We start from the raw sequence: 21225 nt of genomic DNA, 5'->3' as shown, positions 1-21225 counted from the left end.
CTGGCGATCTTTTTCCATGAAGGGCCAGAGAGTAAGTATTTTAGGCTTTGCCAGGGTCCTGGGACCACGTGCCCTAGACTGTAGTTTGCGACACCCTGACATTCAACTGTAAAATCCCTGGTTTGGAACATAAATGCACTAACAGCCCAATAAAAAGAAAGTCACGCCAATGGGGACTGACCGTGTCCCTGTGGCCAGTACCCTACTGTCCTGTACCCCCTTGACTTTATTTCAGCAATATCAGCCACAGAAACACCCATCTACCCTCAGTCTCCTTTGTTTAATTTTGTTAGAAATGCATCTTTCTAGAAAAGCAACGAGCAGACAGGCACGGCAATGGCCGCGGCCTAAGAAAGCACAGGGAGGGCCTCCCCTCCACGCCCACGCTCTCCTCTCATGGGCACGTGGGCTTCTCAGGGTGGCATGGGTCACGAAGAGGACGGCGTGGGTGCAGGTCCTGTCAGTGCGCCTGCAAGCGCACCCTGCACAGGCAACAGGTTAGCTGACACACAGACATCCTGTGCCCTCATGCCAGGCCTTCAGCCCCGTGTGCCCCGCAGATACAATCATCTCCTTTATGTGCTGGAGCAGAGAAGCCTGGGGAAGAAGAGATCTCCAACTGACTCCCAAAGTGGGACCCCTTAACGATTTCCCACAAATAGCCATCCAGCCAGAAACTGTTGATTGAACACCTACTACGTGCCAGGCCCTGTGCTGAGCACTGGGGTTACAAAAAGTACAAGGCAAAGTCCCTGTCCTCTAAGACTGCAGAGCTCCAACGGGGGAAGGAGCAAGTCCCTCAGAGATCACAGCAAAATGCTGACAGCGATGCCACCAAGTGTGAAACGGAAAGAGACAGGAAAGCAAGCGAGACTTTAGCCCCAGGTCTGAAAGGAGGAAGAAGGATACTGCACCATGGGGAGGTGGGGGAGGGCTAGGGTTCGGGCCATACAGGGGACAGAGCACCTGCAGGCCTGCAGAGCAGAGCAGGGAAAAGTGGCAAAGGAAAAGGATGCTGGAGGGGAAACAGGGTCGGGAAGAAAGAGAGGAGCCTACCTGACAGCAGGTGGGTTGACCAGCTGCACCTCTCCCTGTGGTTCTGCTTGCTCTTCCGAGTCACAGGTTCTACACGTTAGAGCCCGTCCTACTGAAACCAAACACGGGTCTCCCGGTTAACGTCTCACCTGGGCGTCGGGGCTGTGGTTCAGCAGATCGAGGAACGGGGCGAGCACGCAGGTGTCCGGCTCTGCGGAAAAGCACTGCCTCGGCGCGCGCTTCCTGTACACAGCCCTGGTGTTGACGGTGCACCAAGCCCACAGGAGCGCGCTGTAGCTAAAGATGCTCTCGACGGCCTCCGAAAACAGAGGCTGCAGGGAAGAGAAAAAGTCTCTGGAGGAAGAAACGAACTCCTGCACGTGGGTTCTCTGCTCTATGGCCTTTGCTTTCAAAGGTTTGGGAAGAAGATTCACCACTTCTGGCTCCAAACAAACAGGGCAGGTGTAGGCCTTGGGCAAAACCTCCAGGTAAGGCTTCCAGGGAGACCGGTCCCCAGCATGCTTTTCCGAAACTAAAAAGGTGCAAAGAGCCAGCACAGGAGATGGAGGAGGCTGCCACCTTTTAAAATGAAAAGCAGATTAAAGGAATTACTTTCATTCAAAATATGGCATAAGCAAGAGATACAGACATCCTAGGGCTTAGTTCTGCTCCCAGAGGGACTGTGGCCAAGTTCACCTAATGCACCCAAGAGAGGTCTTCCTTCCTCAAGGCTTTCCTCCCCGGATTGCACCCCAGTACAAATGCAGTGAACCAGTCACACTGATACAAGAACTGGCTCACTAACCCGAGTTCCAGCTTTGTTTGCCAGAGATTCTTTCTTGCAAAAACCTCTTTGTTTCCAACTTGGTTCTCCAGTGTTAAAGCTTTTGCTGGAATTTCACTTGTTTCTCTTGGTTAAGGATATAAATCTTGGGGGTTGGAGGGCAATTGGTGGAAAGAACCTAGATGTGCCCCATCCAACACAGTAACCACTGGGTACATACAGCTATTTCAATATTTTTTTTAAATTAAATAATACTGAAAATTCAATTCCCAGTCATACGAGCCACATTTCAAGTGCTCTTGAGCCATATGTGGCTGGTGGGTACCATACCAGACAACACAAGGTAAAACAATGCTATCATTGCAGAAAGTTCTATTATATGATACTAACCCAGGCAGAAAACTGAGTAGGCTCATTATATACCTGTTACAGATCTAAAGCTTTTGTCTTAAATTTACCCATGCTATTGAAAATTATACATTGCAGTATTTTTATTTGTTACCAATAAAAAGATCACATGTTGCATGAATGTATTTAGGAAAGTTTTCATTAATCCTTCAAAGTCCAGATTCCTAAATTACCATGCATTCTACTCAAAATTTCAGAAAATGTTAATACTAAGAGCATCCTTGCCTCTACTCAGGCCAATGAAAATACACCAGCCCTCTTACAAAAGTAAGCCAGGGGAAAAAAGTCCAGAACTTACCGTGGGTTGAGAAACAATACAATCTTTCAACCTTTATAATTTAGAAACCCCTTATGCTGAGGATCTCCCTCACACTGTCCTCAGAAACCCACCCAAAACAGAGACCCCCTATCACATAAGCCAGAAAATAGTTCTCAGCTCCCATGTTGGCCTCCTCTCTTCTATGCCAAACAAAACTAACTCTCTCATACTGTCAAGAGCTCTTCATAGCTGAAGGGGAATTCAAGCAAGTACAATAAGGGTAAAAATAAAAGAGTAAATAGAATTTGTCAAGACCTACTACAATGGAGGAGAATGGACTGTCATGAGTCAAGGCACTCAGCCGTGATTTACATCTATTATCCCATTTAATCCTTATTTTCTAGTAAGGTTAGATCAGGATTCAAACCCACATCCCAAGCAGCCTATTAAAACCTTTAAAATGCAGTTTACAATGAATTAAGAACCAACTTCATAAAACAGAGTAAACCTTTCAAATCATTTCAGATATTTATTAGCTACATGAAAGGGCTGGGTCCTAATGAACTATGTCTTGGACGACATACTCTCCAATGATATAAAGTTTAAAGGAGAAGCACTTGCCCCAGACAAGAAGGTGAGCGGTCACTTACTTGGCAATATATGCCCCTAAGTAGCTTCTAAGCACTGTGTCCGTGGTGAGCAGGCAACTCTCAGGCAATGAGATAATCATCTGTCCCTCCTTGCCAAAAAGAAAGTAAAGTTTAGGACATCCATGCTTTGGGAAGGACCTGAATGAGTCTTTAAAGTCCTTGATTCCACAGTCATCTAATAAGAACCCAGCAGAGCCCAACCACAGATGAACGAAGAGCCCTCAGTGGATGGGTTCCCCCGTTTAAGTCAGCAGATGCAGGCAAGGCTGCTCCCACGCCAGGGATAGATACTACATCCCCAGCAAGAATTAAAGGTTAATTGTGTGACTGACACCCACCACCAGTCAACCTTCCACCAGAAAGGAATGTGGAAACACTCTGACAACTCAAATCATATTATTCCTTCATTTTCTGACACCAGGAAATAGTGCTACCTATAGGCAACAGACAGAAACCACTCCAAAAAATTCTTCCAGTGAAATCCATGTGTCCAGTGACTATTCCCAGCAATGGCCTACTCGCCATATAACCTGCGCCAAGTGGCTGAAGAAAGAAGGGCAGCCCCCCCAGCACAAGGGTCTCATTTGACCACCTGCCAAAGTATAGCTTTCAGTTTCTCCCACTGAGACAGAAACATAGAAAGAAAAATCAAGATGTCAAGGAAGAGACATCAGAAACAAAGCACTTAGAAGCCAGATATAAGATCCTGCTTTCATCATAACTGGCATCTAAGTTGGTTAAACATCACAGCCAAAATCTCCTGGGTTCAATTTCTGGTCTCCTCATCTGTGATTCAAGATTGAGTTGGGATGGTCACTACACTCCCTTCCTGCTCTGACATCCCATGACTTTCTGATTTAAAAAAAGGCACTTAATAAAATGCTCTATGTCTTGACTGGGGTAAATGTCTTCATCATCAAAACTCATCAAACTGGACACTTTAAATCTGTGCATTTCACTATGTGTAAAATACATCTCAATTTTCAAAAAGTTTTCACAAAAAAGCCACATTTGAAAGTACATGTAAAGCAACTGCCAATTATCATTTCATGATCTAAACAAAAACTACCCATAGTCACTGCTATATTCATGAGAGGTATATTTCTCCCACCAAATTCTGCTACAGAATGAAGTCATACACCTCCCCTCAAAAAGAAAAATATTGCACAACAATGTTAATATACTTAATACTATTGAACTGCACACTTAAAAATGGTTAAGATAGTAAATTTTATGTTATGTAAATTTTACCACAAGTTTAAAGGTTTAATTAAAAAAATTAAGATAGCATAATAGAATTACAACATTAAAAGCTACCATTCTTTAGGCTAAAGATATATACACAGCTGGGTTTTTTTATAAATTAAATTAAGGAACTAAAAATAAATTAAAACAATTTTGAAATAGAAAATTAAGATCATTACAAATAAATTAAGGAATTAATTTCTAGCTTTACAGAAAACTGTGCATTAGATACCCTTTAAGTAGCACAGAAGAACTGAAACAGACCTTGGAGAGCATCCGCATGACTTACCTCCCGCTTTCCAGGTGAGGAGACGGAAGCCAGGAGGGTTAGCAGCCGGCTGGGCTGCCGGGCTGTACTTACCATGGATGCTCAGATTCGAGCAGCTCCCTTCCACCCCCACCCCATCCCCAGCACATTTAAAATATGATCCGATTTACAAAACCTGCTGCGGCAGAGACTGCTAGTCGCCTACCCCAACACGCCCTCCCTGCTCCTCCTCCTCCCCGATGCAGTCCCACCTGAAGCGTGCAGGGTCGCGGCAGCTGGGAGCTGGCAGACGAGACGGAGCTGGAATTTCCGGGATGAGGGGAAGCCTGCCCTTCCTCACGCCTTGCGCCATCCTGCTGCTCAAGCTCCTGGAGCTACACCCTGGAGCTGAGGTGTGGGGCTCCCTCTCAGAGCGTGGATAAGAGCTGGACGGAGCCCAAGAGACCAGCGCACCAGCCCAGGTCTGCCTGTCCAGGCTTGTTTACGTGACGGCATGAGACACTTGCGCTCTGTTACCTTGGGTTTGTCTCTTATACGCTGCAAACTTAATTCTAACTGACAGAACTGTATTCAAAACTATCCATTAAGTAAAAAAAAAAAAAAAAAAAAAAATCTGTATGTCTAAAATATTTTTAATTCACTTGATTGAACCACAAAAACAAAAACAAAGCAGCAAAATCTACTTTGGGTTTCAAGATAAGAGAGAAATTCTCACCCGTAGGGATGTTTTGCTCATCAGCCCTCTTCCTGTACCTAGGAATGCAAAGACAGAAAAAGGGTAAATCCTACTCTTTCTTCAAGGTCTTAGAGATACTATTTTGCATAAAAGATGTGGGTGAACTTCAAAATTACACAAAGCTGAAGCTGAGTGTCTCGCATCCTTTGACTCCCAGGAGAACCAGAGGATCAAGAAGCTATTCTGGGGCTTCCCTGATGGTGCAGTGGTTAAGAATCCGCCTGCCAATGCAGGGGACACGGGTTCGAGCCCTGGTCCGGGAAGATCCCACACGCCGCGGAGCAACTAAGCCCGTGCGCCACAACTACTGAGCCTGCGCTCTAGAGCCCGCGAGCCACAACTACTGAGCCCACGTGCCACAACTACTGAAGCCCGCACGCCTAGAGCCTGTGCTCCGCAACAAGAGAAGCCACCGCAATGAGAAGCCCGTGCACTGCAACGAAGAGTAGCCCCCGCTCACCGCAACTAGAGAAAGCCCGTGCGCAGCAACAAAGACCCAATGCAGCCAAAAATAAATAAATAATTTTTTTTAAAAAAAGAAGCTATTCTGGAAAATGGCCCGACCTCCTTTTGGGTTTATAATCTTGAAGGGCAAAGTCAGCTTCAGAGTCAACACCTAAAGATCATCACCTTCAGGCAGATCTGCTGCTGGGCCTCTTACAGGAAACTTGAGGCTGGCCTCTCTCCCCGGGGGCTCACCAGCGGGGATGGAGCCTAACCCTAACGCCCACCCGACCTCAGAGGCTGGACCCGCAGGCCACTTTCACCCACTGCCAGACCCAGCCTTCCCCAGTAATCATGTCGAGTCTTTGACCGAATGACCAGTAAAGCCCACTCAGGTCCCACAAAGCCTGAGGCCTACCCCCTCCCCACCCCAGCCAGGCAAGCCTTAGCCACGCCCTCCTTGACCGGACGAGCTCAGCAGGGTAGATCCAGGGCCAGCTGCTCCCCGTGAGCCAAGGCCTGGGCCAGAGCACATTCACCACACTAACCTCCGCAGCAGCTCTGTCAACGCCACCAACACGCAGACGTCTACCCCTCTGTGCCCAAGGCTGCCCTCCTGCAACAGTCAGACGACAGCTTCTCCGGCAGCGATGGGCACAATATGTATGACCTGTAACTATCATACGGAGTCTCTCTAGTCACCTTCTCAAATCCACAGTTGTTGACTTTTTCTCTCAGCTAGGAGGGTATATAATTCGGCAAAGGTCAATGCCCGCGGGACTAATGGGAGCTGCAGGTTCCTGGAGGGAATTCCCGCCTCGGGTCCCGAATCGGGTGTCTGGCAAGCTTGATTTGATGAGTCATCTCCCTACCCAGAAGCGTCTGTCTGCTCAAACACATGGTTTTGGTTTTAAGAACTTATTTAATTTCTTCTGTGTGTCCCACGGTGGAGTTAATCATCCCTGTGGGCCAGAACCCTTCCTGAAATCAATTACTAATGAGAGGATTTTCTTCTGTGGGGTCACCCTTTAAAAAAATTCATGTGCTAATTTAAGTGGAAATTTCTCTTCGAGCACACATGAACAGAACTTGGCATGTGGAATAAATCCGGAAGATACTTTACCTGTATGTCTAAAATATAGTATTCAGTAGATCAGAAAGCAGATCACAGTAACCTGCACTTACTAAGGCAAGGTACCAAGTGGCCATGAGGATCTTATTACAGACTTCTCCCTGCCTTATAATTTCTGCTACCATCCATCTACCCGGGAGGCCCCGATTTGGACAGTGCTTTTAGCATTAAAAGGAAATACAAAGGTCAGCTCCTAAAGCATAAATCAGGTCAGAGTCTAAAGACTGAATCCTGCTTGCAACCTGGGAGCCTTGCCTTGCCCCTCCATAAACCAAGACTAACTCCCCAGAATTCTGTACATTCTGACAGACTCCCATCAACATGCTCTCCTATCATACACTGATTAAGAGCTGAAGATATAGAAAGCACTTAGGGAAGGTGTTGCAGACTGCATGCTTGTGTCCCCCCAAATTCATAGGTTGATTTCTCAGCCCCCAGTGAGATGACTTTAGGAGGTAGGGCCTCTGGTAAGTGGCTAGGTCATAAGGGTGGAGCCCTCATGAATGGGATTCGTGCCCTTATAAGAAGAGACAAGAGCGCCTGCTCCAGCTCCCAGCTCACCACCATGTGAGGACACAATGAGAAGATGGCAATTTGCAAAGCAGGAATCGGTCCTCGCTAGACACTGAATCTGCCCACGCCAGATCTTAGACTTCCAGCCTCCAGAACTGTGAGAAATAAATGACTGTTTTAAGCCACCCAGCCCATGGTAATCTGCTACGGCAGCCCGAGCTAAGGCAGAAGGTTCCCTGACCCCAGAACTGTAAGCACTGGGTTCTGATCACTGCCAAACCACTTTGCTTTAGCTCCTCCAAGACCATGAATCTGGAGGTGGGCCCAGAGGAAGCTGCTCCTACTTTTAAAACCGCTAACTCTTCACTGCTCCAAACCATAGACAGATTACTTATTTTCAGGGATTCAATTGAAACCATATGCCAATTCCTGCTTGATAATTTTAAACCTACCCTTCTTAAGGCAAAGTGACACCCGAGGAGTAGGCAGGCCTTTGGCACAGCAAGTCCACTCCTGACACTACTTTCCCTTGATCATCTCATAAAGAACTCCATCCAGTAAAATCTAAGAGTATGGTTTTTACTGACCGTTCCTTGACACACAAAAACAGAAAGTTAAACATTCTGTTAGAGGCTGATAAATATGGTCCACCATCATAAAGAAGGAGCAATCCTAATAGAAGATAGTTCAAATCAAGTATTTTAGCCCAAAGCCATCATGTATAACTGACACATAGGGAACAACTTTACACACATCGCCTCACTGGACCAGGGGCACACGTGGTAAATCATTTATCTTGGGTGATATATAAGGAAGTTAGTTTGCTCAAAGTTAAATTACCTAATGGGTACTTGAATGACCATTTTAATCGCCAAGGGAAGCATTCAGAGGCATATGACTTAAATATTCTACAAGATGAAATGCTACAGCAGATCTGTAGCACAGAGACAGGTGGTCCTCTCTGTGGTTACCTCAAGCCCACTTGTGGACAGAGCTGGGTTGCCTTGTATGCAGGCACAAGCCCATAACAAGCTGCCCAACTTCTGTGAGAGAATGTTCCGGAAGAGAATGCTAACCCAAACTCCATGACAAGCTCCTCAATTTTCAGAAAACAATGTTAATCCAACCTCCACAGCAAGCTCCTCACCTTCCAGAAGAAAATGTTCACCCGCCCCTGTTCAGGTGACTGTGGACGCCAGGGCCACACAGGGGCTCCTCCTCCAACACTCGGGGGGCAATACTGCTGAGGCCTCCCTAAGGGCTCCTCTCCTGGAGCCACCCCCCAGGGACCAAGCACCTCTGCTGGTTATTTGGAACCCCTCCCCTTAGAAAACTACGGTGATGCTCCTGAGCTAAGGGATAATCCCATCAGCCTGCATGGCTTGAAAATCCCATGAAATCACCATAAGCAAGTTGATGGGGACACCAGTCCCCACATTACACAATGTCCTCCCAGAAAAGCCCAGTGAAGATGTTTCCCTCAGGTCTAAGTTCCAGAAATACCTGTACTTCTGATGAGTAAACAATTTAGCTGTGTTTACAGAACACTAAGATTCAGATAATTGATCATATACATTGGGCTGCTGGAAAGATGAGTCAAATCTGTAGCTCACCTCTGACAGGGGTACGAAATTTCATAATCATGGCTTTTATGTGTTATCCTTATCCCTGCCTTCGTCTTATTTTTCTTTTCTCATTTCCCTTTTCTAACTTTTAATTTTATTTCACCATTTTGGAATTTCTCTCCACAAGCCACTTAAACTCATTTTTAGAATAAGGTCAAGTAAATATTACACCTACAAGGCAGGAAGGCTGCCACACAACAGAAGATGTTAGATATTTTTTGTAGGGTTGAGGAGATATGCCCCCAGAAAGAATACAGCCCACTTGCAAGAATCACCCCTGCTTTCCTACCACCTGGGCCCACATGTGTCTCGTGTGAGAGTTGAATGCCAGACCTTACCTGGAAAACGAGCAGGTATTAAGTTTGTATCTTCAAACTTCCTATCTTTCAGCCACTTCTTAAGCTCTATAAATTCAGGCTTGTAGCTCTCATTCACTAATCAAGAGAGGAAAGAAAAACTGGTGATTAAAATCACTATATAATCAGATCACCATTTAAAAAGTAAATCTCTGATGAACTGTCTCAGACAGTCGTATCATAAAAGGGAATAAATTTCAAAACATGCACAAATAATGTAAACTAAAATAGAAAAACCACAAGATCATCTCAAAGATGCAGGAAAAGCATTTGATAAAATCTAGCACTCATTCCTGATAAATACTCCCAGCAAACAAGGATAGAAGAGAACCTCCTCAACCCGACAAAAAATATCTAACAAAAACCTACAGCTGACATATTTAAAGATGAAAAACTATGTGCTTTCCCCCTAAGATCAGGAACAGAAGAAGGATGTCCGTTCTCCCCACTACTATTCAACACTACACTGGTTCTAGCCAGTGCAAAAAGCAAAGAAAAATAAATAAAAGGCATCTATTATGGGTTGAATTGTGTACCCCAAAATTCCTATGTTGAAATCCTAACCCTCAGTACCTCAGGATACGAGCTTATTTAGAGATAGGGTCTTTACAGAGGTAACCAAGTTAAAATGAGGTCATCAGGGTGGACCTGGATCCAGTAGGACTGGTGTCCTTATAATAAGGGAAAATTTGGACACAAGAACAGAGGGAAGATGATAGAAGAAACACAGGGAGAAGACAGCCATCGACAAAGCCAAAAAGAGAGGCCTAGAACAGACCCTTCTGTCACAGCTCTCAGAAGGAACCAATCCTGCTGACACATGCTTTATAGATGAATCCTCAGGGCATTACTGAAAGTGAAATAAGCCATTCACAAAAAGACAAATACTGTATGATTCCACTTACATGAGGTATCTAGAATAGCCAAGTTCATGGAAACAAAAAGTAGAGTGGTAGCTGCCAGGGGCTAGGGGGAGAGGGGAATGAGGAGTTATTATTTAATGGGTATAGAGTTCCAGTTTTGCAAGATGAAGAGAATTCTGGAGACTAGTTGTACAACAATGTGAATGTACTGAACACTACTGAACTACACTTAAAAATTGTTAAAATGGTAAATTTTATGTTACATGTAATTTTACTACAATTAAAATTTTTTTTTAATTTTTGTAAGATCTCAAATCAATAATCTGAACAAATGGAGAGATACATCTTGCTTATGGGTTGGAAGATTCAATATTGTTAAGAAGTCAAGTTCTCCCCAAATTGATCTATAGATTCAATACAATCCAAATCAAAATGTAAGCAGGCTTTTTTGTAGAAATTGACAAGATGATTCTAAAATTCATATGGAAATGCAAAGAACCTAGAATAGCCAAAACCACTTCGAAATATTGATTTCAAAACTTTTTATTACTATAAAGCTACAGTAACTAAGACTATGTGATACTGTCATCAAGACAGACAAAGAAATCGATGGAACAGAAAAGAAAGTCTAAAACAGACCCACACATATGTGGATAACTGGTTTTTCACAAAATGCAAAGGCAATTCCATGGAGAAAGGATAGTTTTTTCAATAAATATTGCTGGAACAATTGAAGTAAACAAATCATGGAATATTATCAGCAATAAAAAAGAATGACCTACTGATACACACAACAGAGAATTATCTCAAAATAATTACGCTGAGTAAAAGAAGGCAGATAAAAAAGAATGCATACTATATGATTAAATAAAACTATAAAACAAACAAATCAATAGTGAAAGAAAGCAGATCAGTGGTTGTCTGAAGATGGAGGGAGGGAGGGTTCAAAGAGGGCAAGATGAAAGGATTACAAAGGGGAACAAGGAAACTTCTTGGGGTGATGAATATATTCATATCTTGATTTCGATAATGGCTTACTGTGTGTATACATATGTCAAAATCTATCAAATTATACACTTTAAATATGTGACATTCATTGTACGTCAATTATACTTCAATGAAAGTGTTTTCTAAAAAAATACATGATCCAAAATCTAAGGCTCCTAAAATACGTTATCACAACCTAGAGAACAGAGTTTACAGCAAGAACATTTAATAAGCAACTACTACACTCCCAGCACTGTTAACCACTGTGGAGAGCGTTCAACATGTTCCTCACCCTCAAAAAGTTAACATTTTAGTTGGGGAAACAAGACTTCCACGAAAAACAACTGGAAAACCATAGCTCCTAAAGAATAATACCCAATAAGCATGATAACCCAGTAACATTAGTGAGAATTGGAAATGGCATTACCAAAAACATAAGATCTCAACTCAGCCTCGAAGGTTAGAGAGAAACTGAACAAGCAGGGAGAAGGGAAGAAAGACGTTTTGGCTGAAGAATAACTTTGAGGAATGGCAGAGGTGGAAATGTGGGAGGTGTGCTCAGGAAATGGTGAGCAGAGAACCTACTGCCAACACAGGGAGTGGGGCAGGGGAGCCACTTAGAAAGGGAGTTGATGTCAGGCAGGAGTTCAGAGAGCACACAAAAGAGAATGAGGGGGACTTCCCTGGCGGTCCAGTAGTTAAGACTCTGTGCTCCCAATGCAGGGGGCACGGGTTCAATCCCTGGTTGGGGAAGATCCTGCATGCTGCGTGGCACGGCCAAAAAAAAAACAGAGAGAGAGAGAATGAGGATCCTGGAGGCTCCTAAACCAAAAAGGCTACGTCCCTTAAGAAAGTTAGACTGACAGTGACAAATGGAACAACCAGCAGGGAAGAAAACAAGAATGTGGTGAACCAGCCAAGAGCTGGCTAAAGTCATCTCTGGGTAGAACAGAGGGGGAGAAGTTAACCTAAGAAAGGCCAGGTGAGAGTTAGTAGGACATGGGCTCCAGAGAGCAAAGAAGGATACACAGTCAAAGATTACCTCCATGGTGCTGACATGATGGGGGTCAGCTAGGAGGAGTGCTATTAATTTTGATGAAAAATAACAATTGCATTTATGTAGTACTCGCCAGTGGGCCAAGCACTTTCACATACGGTATCTCGTTCAGACTGGGTTACACTGAACTTGAAATGATAAATTTACATCCAAACATTGATATCCTATAGGTAGCTAGAGGTCAGGACCAGAAACAGAAACCTGGGAGTCATCCCCAAAGAAGACATAGTTGAAGCAATATATCTGTATTTCTACAAGGGTTTAAAAGAATATAATGGCACTATTTAAAAGAATATTCTTTAAGAAGTATTCTCTATGAACATTGCTCATGGGCTTCCCTGGTGGCGCAGTGGTTAAGAATCCGCCTGCCAATGCAGGGGACACAGGTTCGTGCCCTGGTCCGGGAAGATCCCACATGCCGCGGAGCAACTAAGCCCGTGCGCCACAACTACTGAGCCTGCACTCTGGAGCCCGCAAGCCACAACTACTGAGCCCACGTGCTACAACTACTGAAGCCCGCGCGCCTAGAGCCCGTGCTCCGCAACAAGAGAAGCCACTGCAGTGAGAAGCCACGCACCGCAACTAAGAGTGGCCCCTGCTCGCCACAACTAGCCCACGCGCAGCCAAAGACCCAACGCAGCCAAAAATAAATAAATAAAAAATAAATACATTTAACATTGCTCATGTGCCTCTGAGAAAAGCTATGTGTTAATACCAATCAACAAAGGATTCCTTTTTTTCATCACTGGCACCAAAAGAATCAAAACTGTACCTCCTCTTGATTCAGAACTTGTGAAGAGTTTTCGTCTTCTGATTCGGCTTGTTCTTCCACCTCCGTTCTTCATACTAAAACTGCAGTTTCTGCTTAATTGCCCAATCTAAAATAAAAAGCATTTTCTTTGCCTTTCTTTCCAGCTGTATGATAATCACTGTTGTTTGTACCTATAAGGATTTAAATATACAAATGTAACTATTTAGTAAACCATTTCTTTAAAGTGTTTTTGTATACAAATTGTTTATACTGAGCTATATCATGTGCAGTAATGGAATGCCCATTATATTGGTCCCTCTAAAACAGTTTTCTCTTGAGGTCCTACTAAATGTTGATTAATCATAGAAATCCTCATAACTGATTTCATAATTGTGTGCTTTGGTGACGTTTACATCAACGATAATCAACATTTACTAAGCACCAACCTATCTGTACTTTGAATAAACAGTAGTCCTGAAGCCCCCATCTGCTAGGAAGTCTTAGAGAAAAAAACCAAATCCTCTTTCAGTGTGAAGTAAGTAATGATTTGTCCTTAAAACCAGCATCCTGAAATAAATATAAACTAAGCGGGGGTTTGCCACAGATTAGGGAGAAAATGAGAGCCAAGAGAGCAGACAAAACAAAGAGATGATAAGAAAATCTAAAATGACTACAGTTTCTATACGTTACTTCCTCGGAAATATAAAAATGAAATCTATTAAACACACCAGGATGATCAGATAATGGAGTGGCCTACTATATGAAGCCATTAATAGTAAGTATGCGCTAAGATGTGAAAATGTCCAAGATATATTACAAGAAAAAATAAAGTTGCAGAACAAATTCAATGATCCCTTATGAGTTTGATACTGTGCACATTTTATGTTTATAAAACAAGAGGCTTTAAGGAAGGATATTAAAAAATATGCACGGGGAGGGGACTTTTACTATTACTTCTGTATCCTCCTAGTCTGTGCCTTATATATGTATGAGTACATAAGTGACATAATATGAATATTACTTACGTGCATATGTATGTGCATTTTAACCATACCACTGTTTTTTAAAAACCACTAAAAGCTACCGAACTGAAATTAATAACAAGACACGAACTCCAAGCCCTATTACTATCCCACCCCAGCAATGGAAGGTTCACTATTTGGTCGACCCGAAGTTGGCAAGTCCGGTCCCAGGGCCACCGGCTGCTCGTCCCCTCCGGGTCCCCAGCGCCCCGCCCGCGCACGGGCCGAGACGCGTCCACACTGAGGCCCGGCCCGGCCGCGCGTGGGTCCCGGAGTCCGGCGAGCGGGCTGTGCACGTGGCGCCAGGGCGACAGCACGGCTGGCCGCACTGTCCTCGCCCCCAGTCCTCAGCCCCTAGACGTGAGGCCGCCCCACAGCTGCGACACACCCCGCCCCTCCCCCGCCCCCGCCGTTTTCCGGCCGCGGGGTTGGCTGGGCAGGGGGCGAGCTCAGACGCCGGCTAGTTACAAACTCCCCACCTTAGGGTCCTTCGCGCCTGCACAGCGGCTTCTCGGGTCGACATTCGCTAAATGAACGATTCCCAGATAACGGGGGGTGGGGGGGTGGGGGGGTGGGGGGGGTGGGTACTGTAATGAGCAGCATCATGCCAGGCCTGGCGGGGGTAGACTATCCGAACTCAGCTCTCTTTTTGACCGCCAAAAATTAAAATATATGGAAAGCTCTGGCAGGAGCAGGTTCCCGTTACCTGGGCAACGGCAGGCCCCGGCCCGGAAGTCGACCCGCTCACCTTGGCACAGCTTCAAGATGGCGGTGGGCGGGCCCACGTGGAAACCCAGAACAGCGCGCCAGATGCTCGCGAGTTAAAGAAGCGAGCCGCAGCCGCATGGGGAGGGATAGAGCGCCGCCAGGCCCGCCTCGAGTCCCCACTGACCCACGCCCTCAGTCGCCAGGCGGAGCGCTCTTTCCGCCGCGGGCCTCCGCCTCTCGGCGTGCGCATGCGCATTGTGTTCCGGAAGCGCCACCGCCAAAACCGGCTGGGGTCAGAGCGCCCCAAAGCTGGACCCGGGCGCCCGGGGGGAAGAAAACCCTGTGGTCCGTGGACCGGGAACTGCGCTCTGAAAAGCCGACCTACGGAGTCCTTCCGTACTACCAGGGGAGGAACCGCCAAGTGCGCGCATCCCAGAGCGGACCCCCCCCCACCCCGCGCCTTGGCCCACCAGCTTCCGCCTCGCCCCGGGGCCTCTCAATCCCGGACCTTCCCCCACTTCCTGGCCGAAGTTGCCTTGACCCCGCCCTGCCTCGGGCCACAGTCCGGCCTTAACCCGTTGCAGGGCAGCCCAGCTCCACTTCACCCTGCTGTCCCTGTTGGTGTACGTGTCCCAGGATCAGCCTAACTGGAAAGTTCCAGTCGTTTATGTAAATATGCCTCCCTACAGGAGATGGGGCTCAATCTCTGCCCCACCCACCCCACCTTGATTATCTCTTGCTTCCAAGACAGCCCAGCATGGAAAGGAGGGAAAAGTAACTTTACAGTGGAGAAACTTGGCAGACACTGCCTTGGCCAAGTGATAAAGGTTAGCATTATGTTGATTGCGGAGTTCCCAGCTATAGGAAGGGTACTTCACCTGACATTTGGAGATGTTACTCTCCAAAACCCATAACCCTAGTTCTGTAACAGAGAACAACCTGGCTCTATATTGGATCTATTCCTTTAACTCTAACGGTTGTGTTGTTGCCTGTGCTTAGTCATGCTGGCTCTGCACTTTTGTGTTACGAAACGGAGAAAGAACGTTGTCCACAGCCTGAAATACACATAATAGTCGTTCCACGAGGCTCTGCCTCCCAGGCTTCCATTTTAAAGGCATAACACTTTTCATTTGTATAGAGATTAAAAAGTTGCAGAACTTGTTGAAGGTTTACGAGAACATCATGACCAGACCTACTGTGAACAGCTGCAAGAACAAAGGATTATCACACCCCTCTGAGTCTGGCCAGTACCAAGGGATCTGCAACAACCAGCCACACCCCCTCCCCTTTTGGTATAAAAGAAGCCTGAATTCTAACTCAGGTAAGATGGTTCCTTAGGACACTAGTCCGCCAGCTTCTCCGTCTGCTGGCTTTCCAAATAGTCACTATTCCTTGCCTCAACACCTCGTGTCTCAATTCATTGACCTGTCATGCACCAAGCGGTACAAGCTCGGACTCGGTAACAGTTCTTCCTTGAGAATAACATGAGACAAACCCACAAACACCTGACCAGTACAACCGGCCCTCTGTATCCACTTCTATGGACTCAACCAACTGCAAGTCCAAAAATATTAGGAAAAAAAAATTCAGAAAGTTCCAAAAAGCAAAACTTGAACTTGCCACACACCTGCAACTACTTACATAGCATTTACATTGTATTAGGCATTATAAGTAATCTAGGGATAATTTAAAGTATATGGGAGAATGTACCTAGGTTATATGCAAATACTAGACCATTTTATATGAGGAACTTGAGCATCCCAGGTTGTTTGTATCCAAGGGGGGTCCTGGATAACAAGGGACGACTGTACTCCTAAAAGCTGTCAAAGTTTGTGAAAAGCAAGTAAACTCTGAGAATCTGTCATAAACCAGAGGAAACTAAGGACACATGACAGTTAAATGTAATGTGGTATTCTGGAGAGAACCTTGGACTAGAAAAGGGATATTAGAGGGAAAAACTAGTGAAAGCTACATAAAGCACAGAGCTTAATTAATACTGTTCCAGTGTTCTTTCTTAGTTATAACAAATGTACCATCATAGTGTTACCAAACTGAACTTGGGTCCACTCACCCACAGCAAAACCAATTTCTGACAACAAGTTGTGAAGGAAAGTACAGCATGTATTGCAGGGTCCAGCAAGGAGTACAGGCAGCTCATGCTCAGAAGACCTGAACTCCTCAGTGGTTTTCAGGGGAGCGTTTTTAAAGGTAACATTTGATGGTGAGGGCTGCAGAATTCATGACTTTCTTCCAGTTGTTTGGTGGTGAGGTCACAGGGTGGTGTTTCAGGAATCTCAGTCATCAACTTTGTGGTTCCAACCAGTCTGGGGTCTGGTGCTCGTGCTCAGCATGTAGTCACCATCCTCCGCCTCTGGGGGTGGGGATGGGGTCTTAGTTCCCAAAGAACAGTTCAAAGATATCCATCAAGTTGTTACGTACATACCTTGGGGAGAACTAGGACTCTGTTTTATCACTGAACTATTGTCGTTAGTTTTCTTATTTAACTGCTTTTCCTTTGTTTCTGCATTCCCTCACTTCCCTAATTAGTAACTGCATGTGCCTGCTCTTTGGAACCCAGGGAAGACCTAGGAGACTAAAGCCTTTTACTGCAAACAAGAAACAGGGGACATGGAGGAGCTTTTGTACGTGAGAGTGCCTCACAGTGTCCCACTCAGTTTCAATAGTCAGATGTTAATAATAGGGGAAATTTGATGTGGAGTACATGGGAATTTTCTGTACTGCATTTGCAACTTTTCAGTAAATCCATTCTAAAATTTAAAGTTTACTGAAAAGCCAAGGGGGGCTGGAAATAGATGGTTCCAGATTTGGACCCATGAGTCAGTGATGTCATTAAAAATCAAAGCTCTTCCTAATTTTCCACAGTACCATCCTTAGGGAGTTGGCTAACTTCTTAGTTTGTTTCCTTATGATCTCAGGATAGTTGCTGCAGCTCTAGGCATCACATTCTCATTACAAATGCATTCAAGACAGAAGAAAAGGGGTAGATAAACAGGTATTTTCCTTTTATGAGGGAGAAAAATCATGTATACTCCCATTTTCTAGAGGGGAATTGACAAAGATTCTCTTCTTGACCAAGCTCTAGCCAGTCTCTTCCAAGCCCTCTTTTCAGTTAGGCCTCAGCCTGGGCCTATAACACCTACTGACTAATGATTTCATCCACTCCCCCACCAACCCCCATGTTAAAAGACTTAAACACTAACACAGTTTCTAATAGCTCAAGGCTGTGTCACTAGGATGACCTTTGTTCCCCCTTAATGAGCTCCAGGCTGCCAGAAGAATTTACTATTTGTTCTAGCCAACACCTGACAAGAGGTCCTTTACTACCCTTTCTTAGAGCATTTACTAAAAGAGGACTTAAAATTTGTGAATTCTTCCTCTGTCCATTTGCAATATGTATGTATCTCCTACAACGCAGGACCTGAGTCTTTCTCAAGGACCTGAAAGCCATTCCTTCGAAATGTAATTATCAGATAGGATAGGACCTCTGTCTCCCAGTCTCTTTATAGCCCTGATGGGCATTTACACGCACCAGGCCTTTATAATTTTCCCCTGACTCTACCCAAGCCCCTCCATTCCCCCTGCCGACTCCCTCAACTTCTCTTTAAAACGTCCAGTCACCTCTGTACAAATCCAAGTTGAGTTCAGTTCATACTGGACACTCTTCCCTACTACAATATTATAATACTGATTAAAATCTGTCCTTACCACTTTAGGGAAGGTAAGTTGGTGCAGCCACTGTGGAAAACAGCACTGTATTTCACAGACTTATGCAGAGTTAAAGTTAATCCAATTGTTAGGTTTGTGGTCAATTACCTATATCCAGTACTTCTGGGTTACCTTGGTGGATTTCTGCACTCCAGGGCTCTAATTGGAAGCCGCTTAGGCCACAATTGATATTACTAGAGGGGACTCCCTCACTTGGCCAGTTAATAATACCTGCTCTGACCCTGGCCATAAATATGAATTTTTCTTTTAGGGTCACTCAAGCTCAATCAGAACAACCAACTGAATCACAGTCGAAAACCATAACCTCCCTCAGTTACAGGATGGATTTATGTGGTTAACACCAGGCTATGGTCATTTAAGTTTAAAGGCTCCTTTATGTTAGAAACAATAAAAGCATACCAAGGATAACCAGCCTAGTAACACTAGAAAATTGGGCTGGGTGCCTTATGAACAGTGCCAATATATCATCTCCCTTAAAGGTAAGGATTGATGTGGAACACGACCAGAGATACTGAGACACACGTAATGGAAGTTCTTGGCTTAAATTCTTACTCATGACCTTACCAATACTACTAACTATATTACTTGTATTTTGCATGTTTTACAAAATTGTTGTTTCTTGCATTACCAAACGTGTGGCTAAGCCTTTAATAAAATGATGACAGACGATTTAAAGCAGTTGACCAGATAGACAGTTCTATATAGATCAATGATTGTAATAGTGTTAACTCTAAATATGAGAAGAAGCAACCAGGGGGAATCTTTTCCTGGATCATAACAGACTAATAAGAGAGATGGTCCAGAGACTTTTGACTACTGTTAATAGAACCTAGTCCAGTAATAGTACATTGAGTGGCCTATCAATGAAACCCTCACCTGACCTAGGAATGAGCATTTCTAACACTGTAGGACAAAATGGTCATTATATGTCTCCCAGGGACTTCTCTCATGGTCCAGTGGTCAAGAGTCCACCTTCCAATGCAGGGGACTCGGGTTCAATCCCTGGTCAGTGAACTAAGATCCCACATGCCACGGGGCAACTAAGCCAGCACGCCACAACTACTGAGCCTGCACGCCACAACTAGAGAGAAGCCCACGCGCCGCAGTGAAGAGCCCACGCACCGCAATGAAAGATCCCACATGCTGCAACAAAGATCCCGCAACTGAGACCCAGCGCAGCCAAAAGTAAAATTTAAATTAAAAAAAAAAAAAGTCTCCCAAACCATGGTCGAATTTATGACCATGAGGGTACCCTGCCAACTAAAAATTTTCACTTGCTACCTGGTTCTATAAGAATGAAGTCACTAGCCACTGCAGTCACTGACCTTCAACACACCATTTAGGGAAGGAGTTGGTGCAGCCACTGCCTGGAAGGAGTTCAGGGCAGAGATCAGGAATGAGGCACTCTGTGCTCTGGGAAAAACTGACAGAACAGGCCTCCAGATAGTTAGATATTTTCGGAAGATTTTTGAGCCCAATTTCTTGCATCTTCTCATATCTAGAAAAGCAGTAAAATCTTTAATGGAGACATCTGCTCCTCGTGACTAGCAGCAACCTCCTTGTAAATAGCAGTAACCTTTTGCCAAAATGTGTGCTTGATTGCACGTACCCCCCCTTCACCAAAATCACATCTGTACTGACCTCCCCCCTTACCTATTCAGAGCAGTTCCTCAGAGCTATCTGAGAGGCTATCTCCCAGGCTATAGTCCTCATTTTGCCCCAAATAAAACTTAACTTACAACTCTCACGTTGTGCTTTTTTTTTTTTTTTAGTCGACAATAATATGCTTAATTTTTATTACTATATTATACTGTATATTCTGTATTTTCTGGAGCCTCCTGCCCCATCAACCTGTCAAACCTTGTGTTGGTACCAGTGCTAAAATGATAAACAAATCAGGCTGAAAATCATGATTTGTGGCTCTCTTAGAATTTTCCTTTTGAAACAGCAGGCCCCTCACCATGCCTAAAGTTCCCTGAGCACCATGCGCTATCGCTGAGTGACTCTCTTAATGAATTTAACCCATCCCACTTCCTTCTGACACTGGCTCACCCCAGCTGTGGAAGAAAGTAGCTACTGGTGTGGAAAGAGGAGAGCAAGGGACAGGACAACCATACCCTTGGATAAGGGAGAGAAATCCAAAACAAAGCTCGTAATTATCCTGAGTGGAACAAAACCAATCCCAAAAGGTTACATACTGTACCACAACAACTGTGTAACATTTTTGAAACAATAAAATTTTAGAAATGGAAAAAAAATCAGTGGTTGTCAGGAGATAGGATTGGGGGGTGAGGGGCAAGAGAGAGGTATGTTTGGTTATGAATGGACAACAGGAGACATCATTGTGCTGATGGAAATGTTTTATATCTTCTTGATAAACAAAATCTCCACATGTGATAAGATTATATAGATCCAGACACACACACACACACACAAATAAGTAAAACTGAGGAAATCTGATTATGTTTGGTGGATTATTTTGATGTCGATATCCTGATTGTGACATTGTACTATAGCTTTGCAAAAATATTACCATTGAGGAAAACTGGGTAAAGTATAAGGAATTTCTGTATTATTTCTTACTACTGCACATGACTCTACAATCATCTCAATAAAACTTCGTCAAAAAAAAAAA

At 44.6% G+C, this 21225-nt stretch overlaps 1 protein-coding gene across 13 annotated transcripts in view; it reads right to left on the bottom strand.

The window, feature by feature from the left end:
• The window catches only part of SETD4 (SET domain containing 4), a 136911-nt gene extending 121754 nt beyond the window's left edge, over window positions 1–15157 (bottom strand). For 8 of the 13 annotated variants that reach the window (XR_009701237.1, XR_009701236.1, XR_009701239.1 and 5 more), the window contains exons 1-6: window positions 14884–15157; window positions 13135–13304; window positions 9438–9533; window positions 5365–5402; window positions 3137–3225; window positions 1185–1614 (exon numbers count right to left, since the gene is read on the bottom strand). Coding sequence is in view for 8 of the 13 variants with exons in the window: in XM_061192871.1 (XP_061048854.1) it covers window positions 1185–1614; window positions 3137–3225; window positions 5365–5402; window positions 9438–9533; window positions 13135–13207 (726 nt within the window). In the remaining 5 variants the exon portion in view is untranslated. Of the gene's footprint in view, window positions 1–1184; window positions 1615–3136; window positions 3226–4900; window positions 5154–5364; window positions 5403–9437; window positions 9534–13134; window positions 13305–14138; window positions 14329–14614; window positions 14652–14841 lie in introns of those variants that run through there. The other 5 variants (XM_061192872.1, XM_061192876.1, XM_061192875.1 and 2 more) reach the window with 5 other exon arrangements.
• Between the last annotated feature and the right edge of the window lie 6068 nt (window positions 15158–21225).

This window comes from Eubalaena glacialis, chromosome 6 (genome assembly GCF_028564815.1).
Source record: "Eubalaena glacialis isolate mEubGla1 chromosome 6, mEubGla1.1.hap2.+ XY, whole genome shotgun sequence".
Classification (NCBI taxonomy): domain Eukaryota; kingdom Metazoa; phylum Chordata; class Mammalia; order Artiodactyla; family Balaenidae; genus Eubalaena; species Eubalaena glacialis.
This window is presented reverse-complemented; position numbering and strand designations above follow the sequence as displayed.